This window comes from Xiphophorus hellerii, chromosome 11 (assembly GCF_003331165.1).
Source record: "Xiphophorus hellerii strain 12219 chromosome 11, Xiphophorus_hellerii-4.1, whole genome shotgun sequence".
In the NCBI taxonomy this organism is placed as follows: Eukaryota; Metazoa; Chordata; class Actinopteri; order Cyprinodontiformes; family Poeciliidae; genus Xiphophorus; species Xiphophorus hellerii.
The window spans coordinates 16030049-16054343 of NC_045682.1; the positions used below are offsets into that span (position 1 = coordinate 16030049).

Genomic DNA, 24295 nt, shown 5'->3' on the forward strand with positions numbered 1-24295 from the left:
TACAGCAATGAACTATGAATTGAATTCCGCATTCAAGGTAAGTTTACCTATAGTGATGTGATAGCTTAAACAAATTCATTGGTATGATATTCGGTTCCAAAAGTAACCATAACCCATGTAGCTCTCAGCACTCAAGTGCCCCTTTTCTTTTTTAAACAAAAAGTAGATTATCATTCATTAGATCTACATCAATTCTTGTGAACTGCGAGGGTAAGCGAATACAAATGAATTGTGTCTTGCATGTGAAGCCTATCTGATTGTCTCAACAGACAGAAACTTTCTGCAACTGGTGCACTGGTATAATCTCAAGTAGGGAGCAAAAAGCCAATCAGGATGTATCTGGCGAGCTCTGCGTTTGGTCATTGTGACCCTCCGGGTTCTGTGGCCAAGTCAACCGTTTTCATGATGAACGACAGGTCACAGTGCTGCAAGTCAGTGGGACATAATGTCGCTTTAAATGCTGCCACATAGTTTCTCTCCAGCAGTGGCGGAGCTCTACAGGGAGCGGAGGTAAAGGCCATTCTACTATGATTAGGGGTCGGAGGTGTCTGTCTGTGTGGGTGTGTGGGGGTGTGTGTGGGGGTGCACACGCGGGGGCGCGTGGGATACTGCAGAGCAAATACATGCCTTCCACAATATCGAGTCCCTCTCTGGGAGATGGTTTCAGTCAAGTTTACACAGCAGCAGTAAAGAAAAGCTTAAATATGCTAAAATTCAGAGGCATTCTTTGAAGATTATGCCAGACGAAAATATATGTAGTACACACCATTCAAATGTATTTACAGCTCTGTACATTAAGAACGACCATTTGATCTAACTCCTGGTCTCAAGTGTTCTGCCTTCTGATATGGCCAGATTAGCTGTCTATTAAATAATACCTAGAAATGGCACAAGAGCACTGATCACAACTTTCAAGAACTCACTTCACAGACTGGGCCTTGCCTAACTACAACAAGAATTAGTCACTGCTAAAGTCGCTATTTCCACTTGTGATTCTTGTCTAACTTTCTGGATTGTATCCGTTGAGAGCTTCAATAAATAAACGAGGGAGTGCATCAATTATCTTTGTGGAATCATTCCAAGATTTGCTGATGAGCTGATAATTTGAGTCAGAAATGACGAGTGTTCATGCCAGTGATTAAATGAGTTACGACCAATAGTTACTTACAACCCAACTGTAGGCTTTAGAATGTGGACAGTCTTGTTTTTCTCTCTCTTCTTCTGAAGTGGGTGTAGCTTTTCTTGGTTTGTGTACCGATCTGTTTCTCACAGGTAAATCTCTCGTTTGGGGGTGTGAGCAGAAGGGGACGTGGGCGGGAACTCGGAGGCCACGCTCAGGGGCATCTCCTCTACGGGACAGTCCTGACCGGGGTCCTGGCCGCTGCTGGAATAGGCACTGCGGGAGGGCGGAAGGCGCGACCGGTGCTCCTCTCCACCCAGCCTGGCGCTGCCGTTGGCCAGGCGACCCAGACTCCCTCTCTCCTGGTAAGGCACAAATGTGGAGAGCTTGGGGGGGTTCCTGGTCTTCCGCACGGGGGAGGGATGCCCAGGCATCCAGCAGGCATCCGAGTGACCCAATTCACTGCATTCGTTTGTGCAGTTTCCGGTCATCGCCACATCAGGGAGGGAGCGGATGTCTGTGGGCAGGTGAAAAGAAAACAACACTTTCAGTGAGAGCCTTACTCTGGAATAATAATCATTGTGGAATTAAAGTAGCAAAAAATGGCATTTGTGAACAGAAATGGTGTCATCTTATGCACCCCATGAAACCCCTGTCCCCCCACCCCCATCCTTGAGGTCTTTGCAGCTGTTGCTAAGCAGTCAGCAGCAGTTGCTATGTAGCTGTCGCTATGCACTGTGTAATGAGCGCTACTGTGTGTGTAGTCCACAAGCTGGTGTGGTAGATGCAAGAGGCGACCTGCTGTGTCTTTGTCATTTAGAAGTATCCCCCAGCAGTCTGTCTGGTATATTTGTAATATATCATCATATCGTTAATATGTTCAACAGCAACTTATTTCTATTATACGTGATCTCCGTCCTGTGAATAGAACACTCAAAATGTTCCAGCATGGAGGAGGAAAAAAAAAGGAAGGCAGAAGAAATACACACATTACAACAACACACACTGGAAACATGCAGTGTTCAGTTACGGAGGGAATATCTGGATCCTTTAGGGGAAGGGAGAAGAAAAAAAAAACATTGCTGAATGAGTTATTGATTGACAGCGCTGAAATGAGTTCCCTGCCCTTGATTATCATCCATTTTTTATTCAGCTACTCCTAATTAAATAAATGGGTCCACAACCCAGTGACCTCGTTTTTTTACACACAAGTTGAGAAAGCTCCAAAATAAGTTTGCATGAGCTATCACTTCGGAGCAGTCTCACACTTTCTGAAGGCAAACACAGCTCCGGGGAGGCACTCTGTTTGTCGGCCAGAAACGTGCAGCTGGCCGTCGGTGGGCTTGCCAATCGTGCACCTGTTGACAAGCTGAGCATACAGCACGGATTAAATGAAAATACCACTCTGTTTCATTATTTCTTTTTTTTATCCCTTTACACTCATGCTGGGACAAGTCGGATCAGTGTCTGAGAGAAAGAGAGGAGCAGATAGCAAAGATCTGTGTCTCTGTGATGCTGCTGACGAGAAAAAGTTGTGATTGCTGTGATAAACGCATTACGCTAATGCCACAAGGCTGTCCACACCATGCGAGGACGTGTCCATTATGGATGCTCCGTTCTTGTTCCGTGGTTGCAGCACAGCGTGCGAATGAGAGAAAGTGTTTACACATAGGCCACACATACACACACACACCCACGCATACACAGCAAACTGAGGGATGCGGCTGAATGGGACTGATGCAACCACAAAGGATGACGTACTGGAGGTAGCAACAAGGGTTCAAAGTTAACAGACAGTGCCAGATTGACGGTAAGCCTGGGAGACGTTCTGACCAGTGGCAAGATAATTAGCCCACAAAATGTCAAACCACTGAAGGCAGGAGAATTGCATCTGGTTTGCCACTGCTTCAGTCAATCAAAAGACACAAGTGAGAACAATGTCCGTACCAATTTTCAATGTCCAAATACATACTTATTCAGTCTGAAATGTTCAGACTTCTGTGTTCTTTAAAGCACATTTCAAAAGTAAAACATTCGCCTTTGAATTTATGGCAGATGATTTTGCAAAGTGCTGAATTTAAGCATAAAATATAGAAAAGTCCACAGACAGACAAAAAAAAGAAATGCAACAAGGGGAAGGAAAGAATAAAGGACATGCAGTTTGAAGGAAGAACACAAGTAATGAAGGGAATAAGGACACAAGGCATAGGGAAGAATAGAAAAAATGAAGGACATTAAGTAGGAATAAAGGAGAAACACAAAGAAATAAGAATACAACAAAATATAGAAGGAAAGAAGGACAAAAAGAAGAAAAATATTAGCAAGAAAGAAAGGGGGGATACAAAAAAGTAGGTGACAAGGAAGAAAAAAGAAACAGAGGACATAAAGAGGGAAGAAAGGTCAAAAGGAGGGGAGGAGAAAAGGACACAGAAAATAAATCATGAAGAACAGACACAAGGTAGGAAGAATGGACCTAGAGAAGGAAATGGAAAGAAAATTTGAAGAGCAAAATGTGAGGATAGAAGCAAACAAGGGGACATGGAGGAAAGAATGCAAGGAAGCAGGGCTGATTCTTGGCTTAGGCCGTATAGATTGTTGTCAACTGCTGTGAAATCAAAAATGAAGAAAATAAAACAAAATAAAATAAAAATTAGTGGGTATGTACAGCTCTGACTTGCATCCTTTGCTCATGATCTGTATTGAAATTGAGAATTCAGAAGATATGAGCAGCAACCTGGCCTTCCTGTTTTTGCTATTGTCCTTCATTCTGAATGACTTCCCAGAGCTGTCAGTCACATGTGCAAAAAACTTAAACCTACCTACCAATGCACAACTGATCCAACATAGAAGTCTTTAAACCAATTACGTCAAGTTTAAATAAATGTGCAGAGTTTTCAGGAGTGAAAGCTAATCAAAACTCATTAAAAAGCCATAACTATATTTTTTACTCTATATAAGACCCACTATTATTTATATTGTCACAACATAATTTTTATATTTTTCTTGCCTCTGTCCACACATAGATGCTCTAGTCCTGTTTTACTATGCCAATAAAATCCTGAACCTCTAAGGCTTTCTAAACTTCCATGGGGCGAGAACACTAAGTGAACTGTAACTTTAAAATTAATTCAAATTTTCTTTTTAGTACAATTTTGAGACATATTTGACCTTCAACAACCCCATTTTAGAAAACCAACAGTATCTATAATTAAAAACTCTCTTAGAGCTCAGTCTGCAAGGAATGAAGGAAAACGAGGACCAAACGACACAAGGAGGAAAGGATTCAAGGACTCACACAAGGAGAAAGGGAGACAGAACACCAGAAAAAAAAGAAGAAGGGAACAAAATAACTGATAAAAGGGCATGAGTGAGACAGAAAGGAAGGAAGAAAGTAAAGACTAAAGAAAGAAAGGAAGCACAAAACAAAGTAATACAGCGGAGAGTGGCACCACAGAGGATGGCTGAAGGAAATACATAAACAATGGGGTAGGAAATATCTGGAAATAAAAATATTTTCTGATAATTAATTGTTTGTTTCTTCAAACTTATCCAGATCTGAAAAAGACTAAAATCAAATTCCAGATTTTTCTTGGCTGAATATAAAGCCTCTGAGACAGTGTGAGTGTATTTGTGTGTGTGCCAAGACTTTCAACTGCTTCACAACTAACTAACACATAATGGAGGGTATTTCTTTTTATTTCTTTGTCCATATTGATAACTATTTATTTCTTACTGGTAATCCATATACAATTGCCCCATTGTTTATTGCAGTAATAATAACTGGGCGAAGAAGAATGCATAGCTTGAGCCGTTGTTGCAGCTAATCTCATTGTTCCTGTAATCCAAAGCAGCAGGATGTTTAGGCTATTTAATACATTCACCGCACAATTGGGGAATGTTCTGCCTTATTCATGCCTAATTAATTACCAGGATGCTTAAGTCAAGGCTTGTTTATGTTTATGAGGCCATAGTAATTAAGCTAGTACTGTTTTCAAATGAATTACCTATAATAATATGTTTGATAGAGAAGGAAAGAAAGCTGCTTTATTAAAATATTCATAGCGCCTGAACTTTTCTGCAACAAAACAAATCCCACTGGAACTGCAAATAAATTTCAACATATCATTTTGGGATATTACGTGAAGTATCATTGTAAAATGATTCTGATCATTTTCTCCCTCTCGTTCTGTTTTTCTAACAAACGGAAATCTGAAAAGTGTGGCATGTGTTGCTATGCTATCTTTCCCTGTGATTACTTTGCATAAGCAAGACCTTTAAAGAATGTCTCTATGACTTTTAAATAGCAAAATACCTCTGACTCATTTTCCATGGAGAGCAGTTCTTTCCATTTCTACATCATCAGTTGGATTTAGCACTGGACATTGACTAGGCCATTCTATCATGTGGATATGTTCTAAGTTTGAGCCACCTTTTCATTAAGTCTGACCTGTTGCTGAAGAAAAGCATTGCATGACGCTTCTAGTACGGTGTTTCACTATGTTCATGGTGACTTGCGATGTCAGTTTTCCTCTACACACAGCATCGTGAACGAAGACCAAAATTTTCTGGTATTATTTGACCAGAGCGCCTTCTTCCAATTTCTTCTGAACACAAATGCACGCCACGCTTTTCGGCGTTTTATTTGCACAGAGAATTAAAAAAGAAAAAAAAAATCATCTATCATTTCGCTTCCACTTTTGGTTTGCCTATCACACAAAATCATAATGAAATGCATTGGAGTTTTACATTCTTTTACATTCTGAAATGTAACAAAAGAATAATAAAAAAAATATCGAGGGATTTGAATACTTTTGATACAGTGGCTGCATAAAATGACGAGCAACTGAGAAAAAAATTTGATCCACATGTGCGTGCCCGTGTGCATGTGTGCCACCTCCTCCTTGATGAGCAGAGTCTCATTTTCACCAGCTCTGCTATCTGCAGGCGTGGTCAGGATGCATCACAGCAGCGAAAATGGACTGGAAGCTGCAGGAGAGGTTCACAGGAAGAGAGGTTTGAGGAGCGCGCTTTAAAGTACAAGTGCAGTCGCGTAGGCATCTACCCCAAAACGGATTTCACACTTGATTAAAACTTCTCCACGGCTTCTAGGAGGTTTGCGTCTCACCATGAGGCAACATGTTCAAATCGGAGCAGCTGCACATCTACAAAGCGGTGTACGATGATGGGTGGGGGAGAGGAAATGGAGCACCTTTTTTCAGGGGGGGAGCTTTTAAGAAATGCACCACATGCGACACATATTTGTGTCTTGATGAATTAGAAATTACCAATAAAGACGCACAAGTGATCAGAACTGGCACAAGTGCACGCATCCACATTCACAGTCAGCTTCTGAATGATATAGATCTCTCATGTTTGCCTGTTTCATGAACGCTTTCCCCTTTTAACTCCTGAGTCCAGAGAAAGAAAAGATGAAAGAATTTAAGGTTAACACTGATTGCTGTATCTTGACTGACTGTCAGCCTGGTGATTCACTTCAGGTTGAATGTGTTTTTAGAAAAGATAACATGAAGTTGTTTAAAGGAGTGCCAAGCGAAAGAAAACGCGTTATGAAAAATGACACATTGCACCGGTGACTGGAGCGCGCGCCGCTCACGCTGAGCCCTGCTCGTCATTATCAAGGGGCAGAAAATCTGTGGTGACAGATAAATACACAACTAGTACGCCAAAGTCATGTCACTTTCCTCCAGTATTGCCAAAGCATGCGTTTCATGCCAACAGTTTTCAAGGCCATTTACCGTGTTGGTTAGTCTCTCTATCCCCATTTGAATTGGTTTTATTAAGAGTGGGGCTCTGAGAGAAACCGTCTGTTCTTAACACACAATTTAACAGAGTAGTCTATCGTCAGCTCTGCTCCGTATGATCATTAACGTCCTTTATTGAACGCCACTTTCTTTTACGCACGTCGGTTTTCCCAACAAAGAGTCGCTGATTATGTTGCACTGATGCCATTTTATGACAGGGTGTTTTATCGCCATAGCACAAGTTGTGGTTTTTTCTTTTTTCTCCTTTTTGTTTCTCTTTTTTTTTTTTACGTTGAGCTGACCTTTCTGTTACACTCAGATCCATTTCCACAAAAAACAATCAATGCTGATAATTACACTTTTGTGTCTGTCTTTGTGTCATGGCCATTAGCCGGTAGTGGCTGCGGTGCAGTTCACTTACACCGTGGTGAATTGTTGTCCACTCTGCAAAATAAAAACATGCACCCACACAAAGGTGTCTGAATATTTGGAGGGTGTGATGAAGCAAATGAGTCAACCTCAGGTAAGAGGACCGAGCTAGAAGGGACTGTGGGAAAATTGGTATTTTCTCACCCACTCAGGCCCACATGCTTTTTGTATACATACCTAGAATAACTCAGCCCACACTCTATAACAAGCCTTTTGGATTTTGGAGTTTTCATTTTCATAGACAGAAGGGCAGACAATGGAAAACATATTATCTAATCATAGCACTAAAACAGTGCAGACCACGTGAACTCCTTTTTGTTCACCCGCCTCATTGTATTTGATTGAGATTTTATGTGACAGACCAACAAAAAGTAGTCCATAATTGCAGAGTGAAAGGAAAATTATATCTGCTTTTCAACTGTTTTAAATATAAAAAATAATAGAAAAAAAATGTGGCAGGTGTTTGTATCCCCTTTATTCCGATAGCTTTAAACAAACAGTGCAAACAATACGAATGCTCCATGAAGATCTCAGAGGGGGTTTAGAGACAATCAGCGAACAAACAGCATCATGAAGACTAAGGTACACAGCAGAGAGAGCAGAGAGGAAGTTGTGGAGAGAAGCTTAAAGCAGGGTTAGATTATAAAACAATATTCCGAGCTCTGAGCATCTCACAGAGCCCTTTTCATTATATCTATAAAAAGTGGGGAGAAAATGGGACTACTGCAAACCTGCAAACCTGCCAAGAGACGACTGTGCATCTGATCGTAAAAGCCAAGCAATGATAGAAGCAGCTAACAGCCAGTAGTAACTCTGGAGGAGCTACAGAAAACCACAGCTTAGATGGGAGAATCCACTGATAGAACAACTATTAGTCAATTACTTGATAAATCTGTAAACCAAATAAGGTAAGGCATAAGAAGTCCAGTTTGAAAGTCGCCTTGTTATATGACAATGGCTAACGCCTAAAGCACTATGTTTAACATAAATCTTAGCGCTGCATAATACCCTAAGCAAACTGACAGTGGCAGCATCATGCCATGGGGATCAAGCTGGCCAGAGTAGACAGGGAAGTGATGGAGCTAACAACAGGACGATAGGCCTCATGTCTGGAGAGGAAGACAACTGAGCTAAGTGGCTTAGATCAAAGCCTCTCCAATCGCTAAAATGTTTCAGTCAATCCCTGTTCCAAAATTGAAATGAGAATCTGAAACAACCATTCAGACTACTATAGCAAATTTGCCTCAGACAGCTTCTAACCTAAAGCTTGTTGATGCATTTCACAGATAGAGTACCAAGGACCAAAAAAGCCACAGTAGGTAACTTTTATAAAAATATGTTGTTAAAATATTGTCACTGCCATCTGCAGCAATACACTGACCAGTAGGCTGCAGCTTTGCTAATGGCAGATAGTTACAGAAACACTGTGGCCGTGTTTGTTAGCCTGCACCTTCATGGTGGGCTCTGCTGTGAAGGTGGATATTTAGCACTGCGGAGAGCAAGGGGAAGGGTTTGAGCCACACATACATGAGCTTGATTGACGATGGTAAGACGCTCCTCCTTAGCATCAGAGGACGTTAAGGATGCAGCATGGATGCAGATGGAGAAACACACTGCATTTACTTCCCCAGATGGCTGTAAGACCACAGGGTCCAAGAGGAGCAGATCATTTCCCCCCAGATTATCCATTTCATATTGTCAGAACACTGACAGTTTGAGAAAATATGTAAAAAAAGAATACATTTTTATAAAAGCTACCTAATACCATCAATTTCTGTAAGTTATATCCAACTGTGCCTAATTTATATAATTTGCCTTCTAAGCAAATAGTTAAAATTTCTTCTATAGATAGCTATTCATCAGCACTCTCCTGCCGATCTGACTGAACTTGAGTGATTTTGCAGCAAACACAGACAAATACTTCAGCCTCTAAATGGGCAATGCTTGCAAAATAAGACAAGTGCGCATGGGTGCCAATACATTGCAAGATGCTGATATTACATCGGCTGGCATAGACTGACTAGAGTTGCTTTAAAGAACAGTGACTCATTGACATTTCTTCCTCTCTGCACAGCAGAACTCTTTTTCCTGTTTGCCTGGAGACAAACTGCACCTCTTTTTACCTTACGCGGTGGTCACTCCTGTCTGCCTTCTTACGGTGGCATCATTAACTAGGAAAACAGCAAAAAATTTACCTCCTCCCACCTTTAGCTGTGTCGCAGTCAACTCACACTGGACATTTTAAAGGTGCCTCAACTGCACTAACACAACATGTACATACTGCACAGTGTAGTCACAGAGAGGGGGCTACACATGGAAGCTTAACCCACCGGCCTGACAGATACATGCAAGGGGTGGGTTTGCATGCTGCTTGCATCAGGGTGCCAGTGGGAGGTGTTGAGTGTCTGAGGCAGGCTTCCTCATCGTCTGATCCCCTGCCCACGGGCATAGAGGGAAGCTGCCTCTTCCTGAGATTTCACACTGCTCCCTCTCTGTTTGATTGCAAATGCTGCCTCTCCCCACCGGCTGCTTTCCAGCGCGAGCGCCACACCGCTATGATCGATGGCGGACAAATATGAGAGAGCCGCGGCTCGCGGAGGGAAGCAACGGCTGGGGAAAAAAAACACAGCAGCTCGCATTTTGGGGGAAGAGTGCCACGGATATAAATGCCGCATTTGTGGTGCCGGCAAAGAGTTTATGTGGTAAATGAGTGGAGGAGCTCCAGAGGAACAATGGGAAGCGAGGAAGAAATATCCCTATCTTTGCAGACAGTAGTTCCTGTGGTGGCTATCAGTATGATAACTGGGTGTGACTGCATTCTGTGGTTGTCATCCTCGGCAAGGAAAAACAACAAGAAACCAGGGTTTTGTATTTATTTAGCTGTGACATGTCAAGTCTTGTTATTCAAGAACTCTCAGTAAGCACAGTAAGCAGAAGCTACCAAACGCAGCTTTTCTTATCTACTGTTATTTTTACTCCCCCTGCGGAGGGGTACATTCTTAAAAGAAAGAAACTTGCTACAAGTGCACAAACATAGTGTTGACATGCACATTTAGCTTGTTCATTGTAACAGGAATCCAGAAAAAAACAATGGGGGTGTTTGTAACCTTAGATACACACTTTAACCATCCCACCAGCAAAATTACAATGTGCAGCAAACTTTTTGTTTTACCATAGCTCTGCAGAAAATGATGTGTAAAGTGATAAAGTGGTATATACCATTAGAAAATCTTCTAGGTAGGCTCGGTGGATAATTACAGCATATTTATTCTAAAGCTGCTGTCCTGTTAAGCTTTCCTTTGTGTCTTAATAAAAATAAAGATTGAATGCATCGGTTTTTCAAACCCGAACAGGGATTTCTTGTCTGTCTGAGAAGCACAAGGTTAAATGTTTTAGCAGACACAGGTTAATCAATTCTCAGTCAAGCTGTCTGCAAAAGGTGATGGCAGGATAACAATTGGTCAGAAGCAAAAGTGTCAGAGTATCTCCTTCGCAGATTCACTGAGATCTAAATTCTCGGCTTCCCGAGGAGGCGAGCCTCCCTGCTGACAAATCCTGATGAGTGGACATGTCGGGCCAGTGGCACATCAGGAAAGGAGAAGGAGAAGACGGGGAAAAAGAAAGAAAGGAAAAAAAACTAAAACTGAAACGACGCTGTAGCTACTTCAATGGGAGATGGTGAACCTCTTGTCAGATCTCTCACCATCCACCATTTTGTGTTAGACTTCCTCTATTTGAAGACTGCCTTCTGTATCAGTGCATTTGACAAAGCCCTAGCACCTGCTGACAGATCACGCTATGCACCAGCTCCTCCAATTGAGGAGCTGATATGCGGTGTGATGTGTCAACCAACACTAAGGCTTTGTCAAACTGCAGCACGCGCATGCAGCATCTTCAGATAAAAGCGATTCAAAACACTGGTGGAAAGGGACAGGGGGAGTAAAGTGTGCTAAATGATGATATAGTTCCTTTTTTTGTAAGGAATAGAATTGTTTCTCCGCTGGCGTGCAAAGGTGTTTGTTGAATGCATGAGTGGAGAGCAGCTTTCAGCCTCTGACCATGTTTGGCTTGCTGGTCAATTACTGACTGGAAATTGTGTTCTGGAGCTTCACAACAAGATATTGATTCTTAGTGCCTGCCAATGTGAAAATAAATAGAAGTAGCTATTAAAAACATTAAAGAGTCAGTGTTATGATTATCCCTGCGAAGTCCAGTGAACTATTTCCAAACGCAGTACCATTTTCATTTCAGAGGTCAATAGCACTGAAATAATTTATTACTTTGTATTACCACTAAAGATGAATTGAGAAATTAGATTATTACCAATATTTGGCCAGTTTTCAGTGCTAACCGCCCTGGCAAGACTAAAACAATCGGTTTCCCTGTCAGGAAACGTGCTTGTAAAGTTGCAGAAATAACACTGTTCAGTGTGAACGCTGTTACTGAGTGAAGACGGGTGTCATATTACCAGTATCAACAAGTGGTTCAAAAATGAAGCTAGATGAAGCAGGGACATAAGGAGATATTCAAACAGGACCTGTTATTTTCTACATTATGCCAAGACATATTTGCACTGAACAGAGTACAGCAACGTTGCTCTGTATTTTTCTTTTTGACTTTCAGCCTCTTTCTGTTGGGAACATGATGTTTGGAAATGTTGGGAAGTCTTCAAAACCTACAAAAGGACCAACATTCTCTATCAAATACAGGGACAGCTGTTTACTGTTGCAGTTTGTGCTAAACCATGCTAATTGCTTATATGATTTCAACATTGTAATCATTTTGTCTTTGCTTTACAAAATGTTTGTAAACACTATTTTACTGCAACCACTCTTACACACATGGCGGTACCAGCGAGGAACATTAGAAAGATCATAATTGGAATGCATTGCTTTAAAATTTCTATATTAAAGTTGTAGAAGAGAAAACAGGATTGGTTAAACTTAGCTTTGGAAATCTGCAAATTTGTATTTACAGATCTTCTGTAATAATAACACAACATATAGGACAGTACACGTCTCTATCTTATATAAACAATCTAACCTTGGGAGAAGAAGCAGCTTATCTCTTTCACAGAAGTACCAAGGAGATTTTAAACAGTTTTTAAATCTGATATTTTATGTATGGCTAAAAGGTCAAGCTGGGAGTAGTTGATACATAATGACTATTTAAAATTAACATGAGCTGTTTTCCATTTCAGTGAAGCCTTTTCAAATGAACATAAGGAGCACAAAAACAAGCCCTGAAAGTGAAAACTGTTTTCTAAGGACGCATGTTGGCTGTTCATTTAGGCTGTTAAGGGAAAAACAAGACAAAATTGCTTGCTTTAATAATTTTGAGTTTTTAAACAGTTTTTTAAGAAACATGTTGGACTGGGGAATATTGACAACTTCTTGGAAAATGTCAGACTTATCTTAATAATATGAAGAGAAATTCACTAAAATAAGATGCAAAAGAGAGTTTCACGTTAGTTCCATCATGTTTTTTTTTTATGACAAAAAATAGAAAACCGTTTTACAGCTACACTTGCAATGTGACATCTCTTTGTATGAATATGTAATTATTTTCCCAGTCAAAAGGCTAAAACAGGGGCGTGCCGTGGTGGCGTAGGGGTTAGCGCGACCCATATTTGGAGGCCTTGAGTCCTCGACGCGGCCGTCGCGGGTTCGACTCCCGGACCCGACGATATTTGCCGCATGTCTTCCCCTCTCTCCTTCCCCATTTCCTGTCAGCCTACTGTCATATAAGGGACACTAGAGCCCACAAAAGACCCCCTGGGGGGGTAAAAAAAAAAAGGCTAAAACAGTCCCGAATGCTGATAATGATAACACTGTTCATCAGGGAACACCAGAATCAGAAAGTAACCAATGAAATCTTGGAAACTAGCCAAAAAAATCTGATCGGTGCATGGCAGATTCTATATTAAGATATTGACACATCTTCCTCTGTCTCATATGAATGCTTCCTTAATGCTGCATTCAAACAATTACAAATGTTGTTCAAAATAGGCTAAAAAATGGAGGAAAAAAATCTAAATTTAAAAATCCAAATGAGGAGTAATGGGGCAAAAATCACTCCAACTTAAGCTTGATGAGTTTTATTATTCTCGACTAGCTGCTCATTCAATCCCATATTTAAACTAGCCCAAATAATTACATTTCAAACCATCCTGCTATCCTCTATCCTCCGTTTGTGTTTCTCCCTCCAAGTGAAACAGGAAACCATGCATTTCCCAAAGTTTTCTGTGTAATTTAATTGCAGACGCTCAAGGAAATGCAGACTGCTTTCTCGTGGTGAAGGGTTGTAACTTAATACTATATACAATGACCTTTTCTTCTCTACTCTATATTACCGTACAAGTTCAACGCTAATCTTGCACAGTGTGAAAATAAAGGCAAAACTGGATAGCAGATGTGCAAGTTAGCTGCAGTCTAGTCGCTTTAGTTTAGCTGAAGATTAAAGTAAACAAGGAGCTGATGAAACTGAGCTACAAAATTGCAAAAAAAAAGAAAAAAAACATAATCCTTTTGTGAATGTTATGACTGATTTGATAGAAAATCCTGTCATGATAATTAAACACAACGTTTTATCATCCGACTCACTCTGATTATTGTGTGACATTTACTTGGGAGAGATACTTGTCTATTTTCGTCTAACACCCAACTGTTCCCTCTTCCTCTCGAGTCAATGTCTCTCTCTGTGTCCTTGCCTTTGAAGCTTTCAGCGTGTTTTCGGCCTTTTCTGTAGCCCTTTCACAGCGCCGGCTCTCAATAGTCTCGTGGAAGTTGGTAAAAGACGTTGCATTTTCCAAAAAAACTGAAAGAAAAACCTGAGCATTCAGTCTTCAATCTGTTCGTCTTTGTTGTATTTAAGCTGTTTACTTAATTGATGAATCCCCCCGCACCCAACTCCCTGAGGCATAAACAGATTTGAGATTTTAATAACTAGTCTACTAAAAATATTGAAGCGATATTAATAGCTTCTATCAAATAAAATTAGTTTAGTAATATTTTTTCTTGGAAGAAAAAATAATCAAAGGCTTCCGTTCATATGATTTACATCTCTGCCTTTCAAAAACTGTTTTTTTTTTCATATCTGGGATTTTCCCCATAGAGTACCATCCAATGCACGTCTTTCACGCTCAATATCTTTCACTGACTGATCTTCCTGACATGTTAAACGGTTGTCTTCCATGATCCGTTTGTTGTTCTTCCTCCTATTTCGATTGGGATGTTATCTCATAGCTAATTCTGCCTTTGATCCCCACACCCTGCTATGCAAAACACGGTTAACATGGAAGCACTAACATTAGCTTCTAATTAGCCAGAAACTTGACTGGATTTTTAAGACCATGAATGTGATGAAGTCGCTTCAAAACCAACATATTTTCCCACGTCTTCCCATGAAAATAGTATGTCACAAAACTAATCCAAACCTGTCCAATGTGAGAAGGTATGTGCTTTGGTGGGAGCAACTACCATCAAGCATGCAATAAATTTTACATAACTGTTTAAGAATTTTGACCCATTTTTCTTTGCATATTTTGTTTTTCATTCAGCTGCATTGGAGGATTTCTGAGCATGAGTGTATTGGAGGTCATGCCACCATTTCTCAATTGTATTTTAACTAGGGCACTCCAAAAACCTTTTTTTTTGTTAGTTTTTGTATGGTTTCATCAGTTATGGCAAGTCACAGAGGACCTACAAAAAACCCCCAAACTAAACCCCATGTTTGAATGTCAGCATTCCACTCTTTTTTTTTCTAGTTTTCTAGTTTCTTTCTCTAGTTTGACACAATATGTAACAGGATGCAGACATGTTTTGTTCTCACTCGTTCACAAGTGAGGCAAAAGTTGTCTCATTTGTCTCAAAAAAGTCTTGGAGATCATTACCATGTTTTCTGAAAAACATGAGATGGGGCTTGTGTGTGTTGTTTTTGGTCAGCAGTATTTTAGATATTGTTATCTTTTGTGAGCTCCTTGATGAGTCATCAGTGAGCTGATGGAGCAATTTTGGGACACCGACCACCCCTAAGTAGGTTCACCACTGTTATATGTTTTCCTCATTTGTACATAATGGCTCTTCTTGTGGTTCACTTTCCAAAGCCTTGGAAATAGCTTTTTAACCCTTTCCAGACTGTAAATGGCATTGTTTCTTATTTGTTCTTGAATGTATATAAATTGGTCCAAGATGTGACATTTTAGCCTATCTATTCTTCAGACAGGTCATCTTAAAGTGAATATTTAAAAGATACATGTATGGCAGTAATCAGGTCTTGGTGTGGCTAGCAAAATTGAGTCACAAAATTGTTTCAGATTCAAGTTCTACACAGGATCAAGGTTGTTTTGAATAGCTGAATAGCATAAAAATGTCAGTTGAAAACTATGTTTTTTATATATAGAAATACTTTTGATGAATTCACATTTAAGTGTAACAGAAAAAAAAGCAGAGCATTTTTTGTTTCAGAGCTGTACAACCTTGCCTTTGGCTGTTGTTGTTTCTTGATATCTTTCATCATTTACACTGTGTTCCAACTTATTATGTAAATTGGATTTAAGTGTCCTGAAGATCAATTTTTTTGTACTATTAAATTTATAGCTGGTATTGTGTGTCAGGGCTCTTTGAACCACTATAATTAATTTCAGAGAGCTGGGTTGATTAGTTTGTCTGTTGAGCTCAATTAAAGGAAATCTACTTAAGAAAGATGTTCCACATTATTAAGCAGGCCACAGGTTTCAAGCAATATGGGAAAGAGGAAGGATCTCTGCTGACGAAAATCATCAGATAGTGTAGTGCCGTGTGACAAGGTCTGAAAACATTATTTAACGAAAACTGAAGCGTTATCGTACTGTGAAGAGATTTGTGGCTGATTCAGAACAAAGATGGGTTTGTACAGATAAAGGCATAATGAGGAAGGTTTTTGTTAGACAAATTCATCGGATAAAGAGAGCAGCTGTTAAAATACCCTGACAAAGCAACAAACAGTTATTTGAAGCTGCTGGTGCCTCTGGAACCTCAAGGTGCAGGATCCTCCAGAGGCTTGCAGTGCATGAACCTACTATTCGGCCACCACTAACCAGAGCTCACAAGCAGAAACGTTCGCAGTGGGCCCAGCCGAACATGAAGATTAATTTTCAAACTGACTTGTTCACTGATGACTGCTGTGCAACCCTGGATGGTCCACATGGACACAGTAGTGGATTGGAGGTGGATGACCACCACGCCCCCACAACACGGCTGTGACATCAGCAAGGAGGTGGTGGAGTCATTAGTTGGGCCGAAATCATGGGGAGAGAATCATTGGTCGGCCCCTTCAGAGTCCCTGAAGGTGTGAAAATGACCTCAGCAAAGTATATGGACTTTCTGACTGATCACTTTCTTTCATGGTCCAAAAAGAAGAGCCATACCTTTAGTAGCAAAATCATCTTCATGCATGACAATGCACCATCTCATGCTGCAAGTAATACCACTGTATCATTGGCTGCTATGGGCATAAAAGGGGAGAAACTCATGGTGTGGTCACCATCCTCCTCTGACCTCAACCCTATTGAGAACCTCTGGAGTATCTTCAAGCAGAAGATCTGAGGGTGGAATGCAGTTCATGTTAAAACAGCAGCTCTGGGAAGGCAAAGAAATTCAAGCAGAAACTATCCACAAACTCACAAGTTCAATGGATGCAAGAATTGTGCAGGTGGTATCAAAGAAGGTTCTATGTTAACATGTAACTCGGTCTGTTAAGATGTTTTTGATTGAAAATGCTTTTGATTTTAGTAAATGTGACCACTTAATGCTGCGCATTCAAAGAATGACCATTTGCAGTTCTTTATAATCCGTAAAATGTTTAGAAAATCTGCTTTGCAAAATAATTTGGAACAGTGCATTTTGAGCTTTTTATTTTATTAACAAAATACTGTTCCCATGAGGAGCTTTGTTCAGTAAAATTTGATTTATACTGTAATAGTTCATGGCTTGAAAATTATACTGACCATCATTTGCATTGACCATTTAAGAAAATCTGAGAAAATATCACTTGCATAATAATTTGGAACACGGTACAGTCATATATCATATTGTTCAGCCAGACACAAAATGGTAATGGTGAGATTTATATCAGAGCGCCGTGTGTACTTGATGTTTTGCAGGGCGAAATGTGGGGATCAGCGCAAGTTCTGCTAACTGTGACTGTGGTCAAATACTTACAGATTTAGATAATACCATCACAGGAGGTAGATAATTTCCATGTCCAATATGGACAAATATCAACATAATCTCACAAAATCCGATCTTTAGAGCTATGTAAGCTGCCTGTGCTGCAGCTAAAAAACCAACCCCAGAGAGGCGAAGGCTTTATTTGGCCATTTACTGCACATAGAGACTTGCTGCATGACTGACAATTCTCATGGAAAGTCAACACACTATAGGCAGTCAGATGGAAAGCCTCCGCTCCCACAATGCTCTGAACAATACAGCCATGAGTTAGGAGCAGGACAATTCAAATTTATGCTGTGATGGAATATGAAAATTGCCTTTTGTGTAGCAGGAAAAGAACGACAGCAATCTCCACACACGGCTCCACTCGCCATGGCCCAATGCCAGGCAATAGCTTTTCTGTCAGGGCTTTGATTAGTGAGGAAATAGCACATGGGGCTAAATAATATCACTGAATGTTAATCTTTAAAAAGGGAAACTGTACATTTTAGTCTTTAAATATAGATTTGAGGAAAACTACAAAACACAGAAGGCAGTGGGGATGGTCATCAAGGCAGCTTTTAAGGACAGCATGATTCCTCCCTCCTGTGGTCTTCCTTAGTGATGTGTTGCATTCAGCTACCAGTACTTGATGTAGCAAGGTCAAGATCTATGTTCTTTGATGGTGTTGATAAGATCAGACATGTGGTACAATCACTAAAATAAAATATATTCACTCTTATTTCAAGGAACAGTAGGGAAGAGAAGGGGACACTCTAGCTAAGTAAAGTCAACACTTGCACTTTAAAATCCTCTTCCTTATTATAAGAGGATTAATACCGCGATATAACTGTTTTATTATAATCAACAACACTATGCGATTAGGAAAATCTACATTATCAGATAATTACAATTAAGTACATTTGAGAACAAAATAGTTCAAGCCCAAGACGATTGTTTCCATCTGAATCAGTTTCTATTCCTGTTTGGTCAGCATCCAGTAGATTAAATGTTACAGTTTGTAGCCATTTGACTGAAGTTGACAATACTTGATTGACGTGTGCCAAATTGACAACTTTATTCAGTTTAAGCTTATTTTGGCTTTATTTAAACCACAAGTCATATTTCTTTAAAGCATTTTTTTTATAAGTAATATGATAAAAGGCAAATGGTCTGTACTTGTTTAGTTCTTTATCAAGTCGAGAAGAACAAAAGGGCTTCAGACTACATTTAGTCATTTACCCATTCATCCCCCCATTCACAGACTGAGAATGAAATCAGTGTACCTATCATTCTGCTATCTTTCACTCTGTTGTACAAAAATGTCCTTGTTTCTGTCTCATTTTATTTCCATTTTTTTTAAAAATCTGTCAGCTTTAATGGGGATTATCACTAATGAGGAGAGTGTCCTTAAGTGGCTCTATTCCCACTATATTTTTGTATTTTTCTGATTGTTTTCAATCTTATCAATTCTCTTCTATCCTTTATTGTCAAAGCATAGAAGAAGAGCACGTTGTGTGTATAGGGTTGAACACCACCCTCTATCAGTGAGGTAAGTGATCGATTAGATATGGCCATCGCAAAGCCCTGATCACAGTCCTACTAAAGGAGCAGTATTTTACAAAATCTGGTTATTTTAGACTAAAATCATGTTATGAATTACATTCCTCCATCAAAACATATCTGGAGTGTTGCTTTGATTATTCCATGCATGTTTGAGAAGTCCTGGAAATAAATCTCCCATGGCAACTATTCAGCTGTGCAAATGCCTTGTTGGACCTAGTGCCGCCTTTGAGGCTCAGCTCCTTCTCAGAGCCAAACTGTTTGACCCAAGTCAAACAGTTTGTAAACTTCTGATTTTGAAGACTTTGATATATAAATCTCTGGCATAAATATACATAATTTTAATTCCATCTGTCTTAAAACAAGAGACGCTTGGTCTGATTTAACTTCAGAAAATGAGAAAATAAAAGATCTCTTTGTATTCTCCATTTGTAAACTTCTAATTTAATTTTGTGGTTGGTTAATAGTAGCACTAAGTAGATTATAAACCATTTTGTTATTTACAAAATCTCTTCAAGTCCCAAGTTCCTCATAAATTTTGACTCTAGTATTATATTTTAATAGTTCAGTGCATCATACTAAATTTTGAAATGCAGTCTGTTCAGTTATTTTATCATGACGTTCATTTAAATCTTTTCCACAGAATGTTAAGGACAAGATAAAAGTCCAATATTAAAACCTAGAAATTAAGGCTCATAATGTGGTCTTAATGTGGTCTAGACACCATTTTGTGTCTGGCTGAACAATATGATATATGACTGTACCGTGTTAAATTTATCTTGCTCAAAAAAATCTTTTTAAACATGAAACTTTGATGCTTACCACTTGTTCCTGTCACAAACATAATGCCCAAGAACACCGAAACAAAACAATAAAGAAGTCAAATGCACAAGAAGAGCATCATTTTTTTTGTTTCGTTTTTCTTTTCTATGTTCCGTCTCACCATCTGTTACGATCTTGCCTGAGGTATATGTATGATGAGTATCTATCTTCAGGCGAGATAATTTTTCAGTAGACAGCACATCAAGATAAGTGACACATGTTGGGGCATGGAACATGGTGAAGCCATCTGAGAAGGAATGACCCAAAGGAAAACATAAGACAAAGAACAGAAACAGTAAAGAAAAAAACCAAAAAACTTCTGATGATTAAGAAACCTTTGCATGATGACGGGCATTTAGACTGTAGATTCTTTGTGGTGAAATCGCACATGCCTCCTAATTAGGTTGGAGATTCTGAAGATGAATGTTGAACCATTTTACACCATCATGTAATATTCTGTCAGAGTTACTCAACTTTTGGCTTGGGAACAAGGGTTCTTTGGAAGTAACTCACAGAGAATACGATTTAAGGTTATACAAGTAAAAAATTCCAGCATGGCAAAGTAATAACTAAAAGTGTGGCACTGAATAAAAACTCTCTGTCAAGGAAAAGTAAAATGTGCTTTGGATTCTTTGCAACAGGAAAGTAAAATGTTACTGTTAATGTTTCAGTGTATTAACAGTTACATTTGTGTTTAGAAAGAAAAGCTAGACTAATTAAAGTATATATTTTGTTTTCAGCTGAAAGCATAAAGATTATTGACTGCATGATACGCCATGTTAACACAACACTGCAAAGTAGGAAATGACACAGGGGTGAAAGCAGAAAATATGTGCTGCCACTTTTGTTTTCCAGAATCTCTTTTCATTTTTACTGGATCCAGTCCTCATCAAGCTTGTGATGCTCTTAAACTGCGGGGAATTCTGACACATCCGCGAGAAAGGCTTAGAGCCACAACGTTTCCACTCCTGCGAGACTCACTGGAAATAAGGAAATGCATGTCAGACCCATACCGTACAATTCCAGTCCCTCAAGTGCCATCCATCATTGAAGGGCAGAGCACTAGTTAGAGGGAGGTTCAGCGACTCAGACTATGATGGAAAGATGACCCTCCGGGCTTTCCTCTGATGCTGGCTTGAGCAGCCCCACCAACTAAGGTTGAAGTGGAACTGGCCCCAAGCCAGCATCCCCTCCCTGACGCACAGCAGTCTATACCTGCTCCACGAATCACATCTGGGGTGAGACTGAGTAAGACCCAGTGAGAGCAACAGAGCTCTACCTCCACTTTCTATTTCTGCCTCCATAATTATCCTTCAAGTTTCGACTTAAGATCCCCTGGAACTGGCCGTACAAAGTCAGCTAAAAGGAACCCCTCCTATGGAAATAAGAGGCACCGGGATAATAAAGATTCTTTACTTCATATGTCTTAAGAAACTTGTCCTTTCAAGCCTAAATTTATACACACATTACCACCTCCGAACCTGCTGCTTCAGCATCCTGCTGCCAAGACTCATTGGCATGGCAGAAGTAGACAGCATACTATCCAATTTTTAAAGCACACAGAGCCATCCACTTTTGTTAGAGTAATACATGAGCACATTTAAAGCTTAGGGATACTGGCTTAGGCACACTGGCTCACTCATTCATTTTACAGGCTTAGTGCTAAAACCGAGCATGTTCGGTGTCCGCATGGTGCTAAAAGCACTATTTATGGAAACTAATGTGAGCTTATATGCATGCACTTTTCTTTTTAAATGTAATTCTGAACATTTATCTGGATTTTCATCCATGTCATCTTCACTTAAGTGAGGAAGTAGATAAGTAAAAATGACCAAAATGAGAAATGCACTACTGGGAAATGTTTATGGCCAAGAACATACAGCCACCAGTGCCTTGGAAAAGTCTTTACGTGCCATGAACCTTTTCACAGTTTATCACCGTGTACTGTAAACATTTCCTTAATAAGGATTTGATATGCCGTATTGACCCGAAATAGTGTAAAATAGTGAAAAGGATTTCAAGATTTTTTCTTAAATAAATAGAAAATTGTGATCTTTTTTCCCCCAAAGAGCTCCAGCTTAGTCAGATTAGATAGAGACTCTTGAAACGTATTAGGTGCAAAGCTGGTGAGGCACTGACTATGTAGACCACATGCATTATTGTTTACATAAGGAAATTTCACACAAGCGGACAAAGCTGGAGGGGAAAAAGACAATTCTTTTACATACCATCCATAGCCGCGCTGCCACGGTAGAATAATTATGTTAACTCAATGAAACTTGGAAATGTAGATATTATTAATTTCACGCTATGCTCCACAGCAAAGGGAAAAATCATTGAAGTACAACTCAAAACCACTTCTTTCTCGCTCTCTGCATTGGCCAGGCTACACACAGACTCGTTGCCATAGCAACTGACAACCACGCCCCTAAAAAAACATTGAAATATGTCCCACATAAATAGCAGAACAGATTCAGTCTGTTGCAGTAGTATGGTTTTAGGCTTAATGTTTATTTTGCGATTATTAAGTGATTGCTGTGGTAAGAGGAGAACACTATAAATATATCGCTGCACTTTACTGTATGGCTAGCTCGCTGTTATTGTCTCTTACTCTGCAATTGAGGAGTCACAATGTCAGAGATCATGAGCGCCCCCTGCCATGAGGCAAGAGAACTGCCTGCCTCACCTCGAGTCTGTTCTCTGTCATTTCTGATCGCTCCTCAGCACACAAAACACGTTACACACACAGTTGGTGACAAAAAGCACTGTACATTATATACAAAACTAAATTATGGAAAATCAGTTCATATATTAAATGTTTTTTAACTATTTTATTGGCGACGTACAGACAAGAGGAACATGCTCTCAAAGAGTGGCAGCCAGTGCAGTTAGCGAGAGGTTGCGCAATCCCAGGTGAGGCTCAGCTCGCTGCTGCCTCACCAGCTTCGTTCCTGAGCGTTTGAATGGCAAAAATTCAGCGATTTTGGAAAAAAAAAAAAAAATCAAAATTGGTTAAGCTAAATAAAAAATAAATACTTTATAGTACAAACCACAGGGTGAAAATAGCTATATAAATTATTTTATCATTATATTTTTCCATTATGACAGGTGAGGCTCAGCCTCACTTGCCTCCACTGACCGCACGTCACTGTTCCATAAAGCACAGTGGCCCCAGAGGGTCAAGAAAATGAAAAAGCCATAACACAACAAAAAGCTAACATGTAAATAAAATGCCTCAAAGCAAAAGCAACCAGTTATGTATGATGAACCTGCTAGCACAACTCTGGTTTTAGCATAGCTTTTTTTTTTTGTCATTTTGTTGTTGTGTTGTAACATTTCATTGTTATCTCTTCTGGGCTACAGTAATAAATAGCAGCTTTGATGAGTGCAAAACTGAAGTTAACATGTTCTTTCACCTGAGCAGCGAGTCTCCGCAGCGAGATATACAATGGCATTTGGTCCTTTTTTTAAAAAAAGAGCAATTCTATTTTTTTTCCTTTTACAACACATCTTTTTCCTCTGTTTCATTGGTCTATCACATGAAATCCAAATAAAACACCATAAAGTCTCTGTTCGTGATGTGATGAAATGTGAAACAAAGATTCACTGGTATAATTACTTTTTCAAGGCATCACAAATGAATGCTCTAAGTGTTAATAGTGGTAGAAACACTGACAGACATTATGACTGCATGAATGACCATAATACATTTTCAGGACAAAAGGATCCTATTATCAGTTATGTTTCCCCAGTCTTCAAGTCAGCTGGACAAAGTGATGTAACTGTGGAGAAATCACTTTAATGTGTCAAAGAATCTGGTATGAAATGAAATGCAAGGGGGGTTTATTGAGATAATGGGACTCCTGCTTGTGTTCCATTTCAATTTCAACATGTGGCTACAATCCTTGCCACACAATAATTTAGTTCAATCAGAAAGACAATAAGCCAATTCTTTACAGTGCTGTAGTTAATGGCCTGAGATGCGATTACATGCCACAAAACCCCCTTTCAAAGGTTCTGGCCTGTCTACTGTCATTTCACAAATACTGTAATGTGTGTGGTCTAAGTTTAAACGGGGCGCCTTCGCTCTCATTGTCAGCGATCAGACAAGCGAAAGCACATTTTCGATTTCAAATTGGGCGAAGGGAAATGTAGACACATTCAAAACTATGACATGATGACACATCATCAGCGCCACTGGATTCAGCTCCATTGTCCCATAAAGTAATTTGTTAAAAGGGCTATAGTTTACCAGAGTCTATATAGTATTGGAGCTTAATGTGGGATAGAGAATTTATTTGCGCTCCAGTTAGGTTCTTCCAATGACCTACTTGCTTTAAAATAAAAGCACAGTTGAATCATGGCAAACAGAAGCAGCTAAGTTAAGAAAGGCACAATGATGAAATGGCCGT

General features: G+C 39.7%; 1 protein-coding gene across 1 annotated transcript in view; it reads right to left on the bottom strand.

The window, feature by feature from the left end:
* Nucleotides 1-6: 6 nt before the first annotated feature.
* Nucleotides 7-24295, bottom strand: part of pcdh1a (protocadherin 1a) — a 141712-nt gene continuing 117423 nt past the window's right edge. Inside the window, exon 5 of the mRNA XM_032576593.1 lies at nt 7-1637. Coding sequence (XP_032432484.1) covers nt 1267-1637 — 371 coding nt within the window. The 3' untranslated portion in view covers nt 7-1266. The remainder of the gene's footprint in view (nt 1638-24295) is intronic.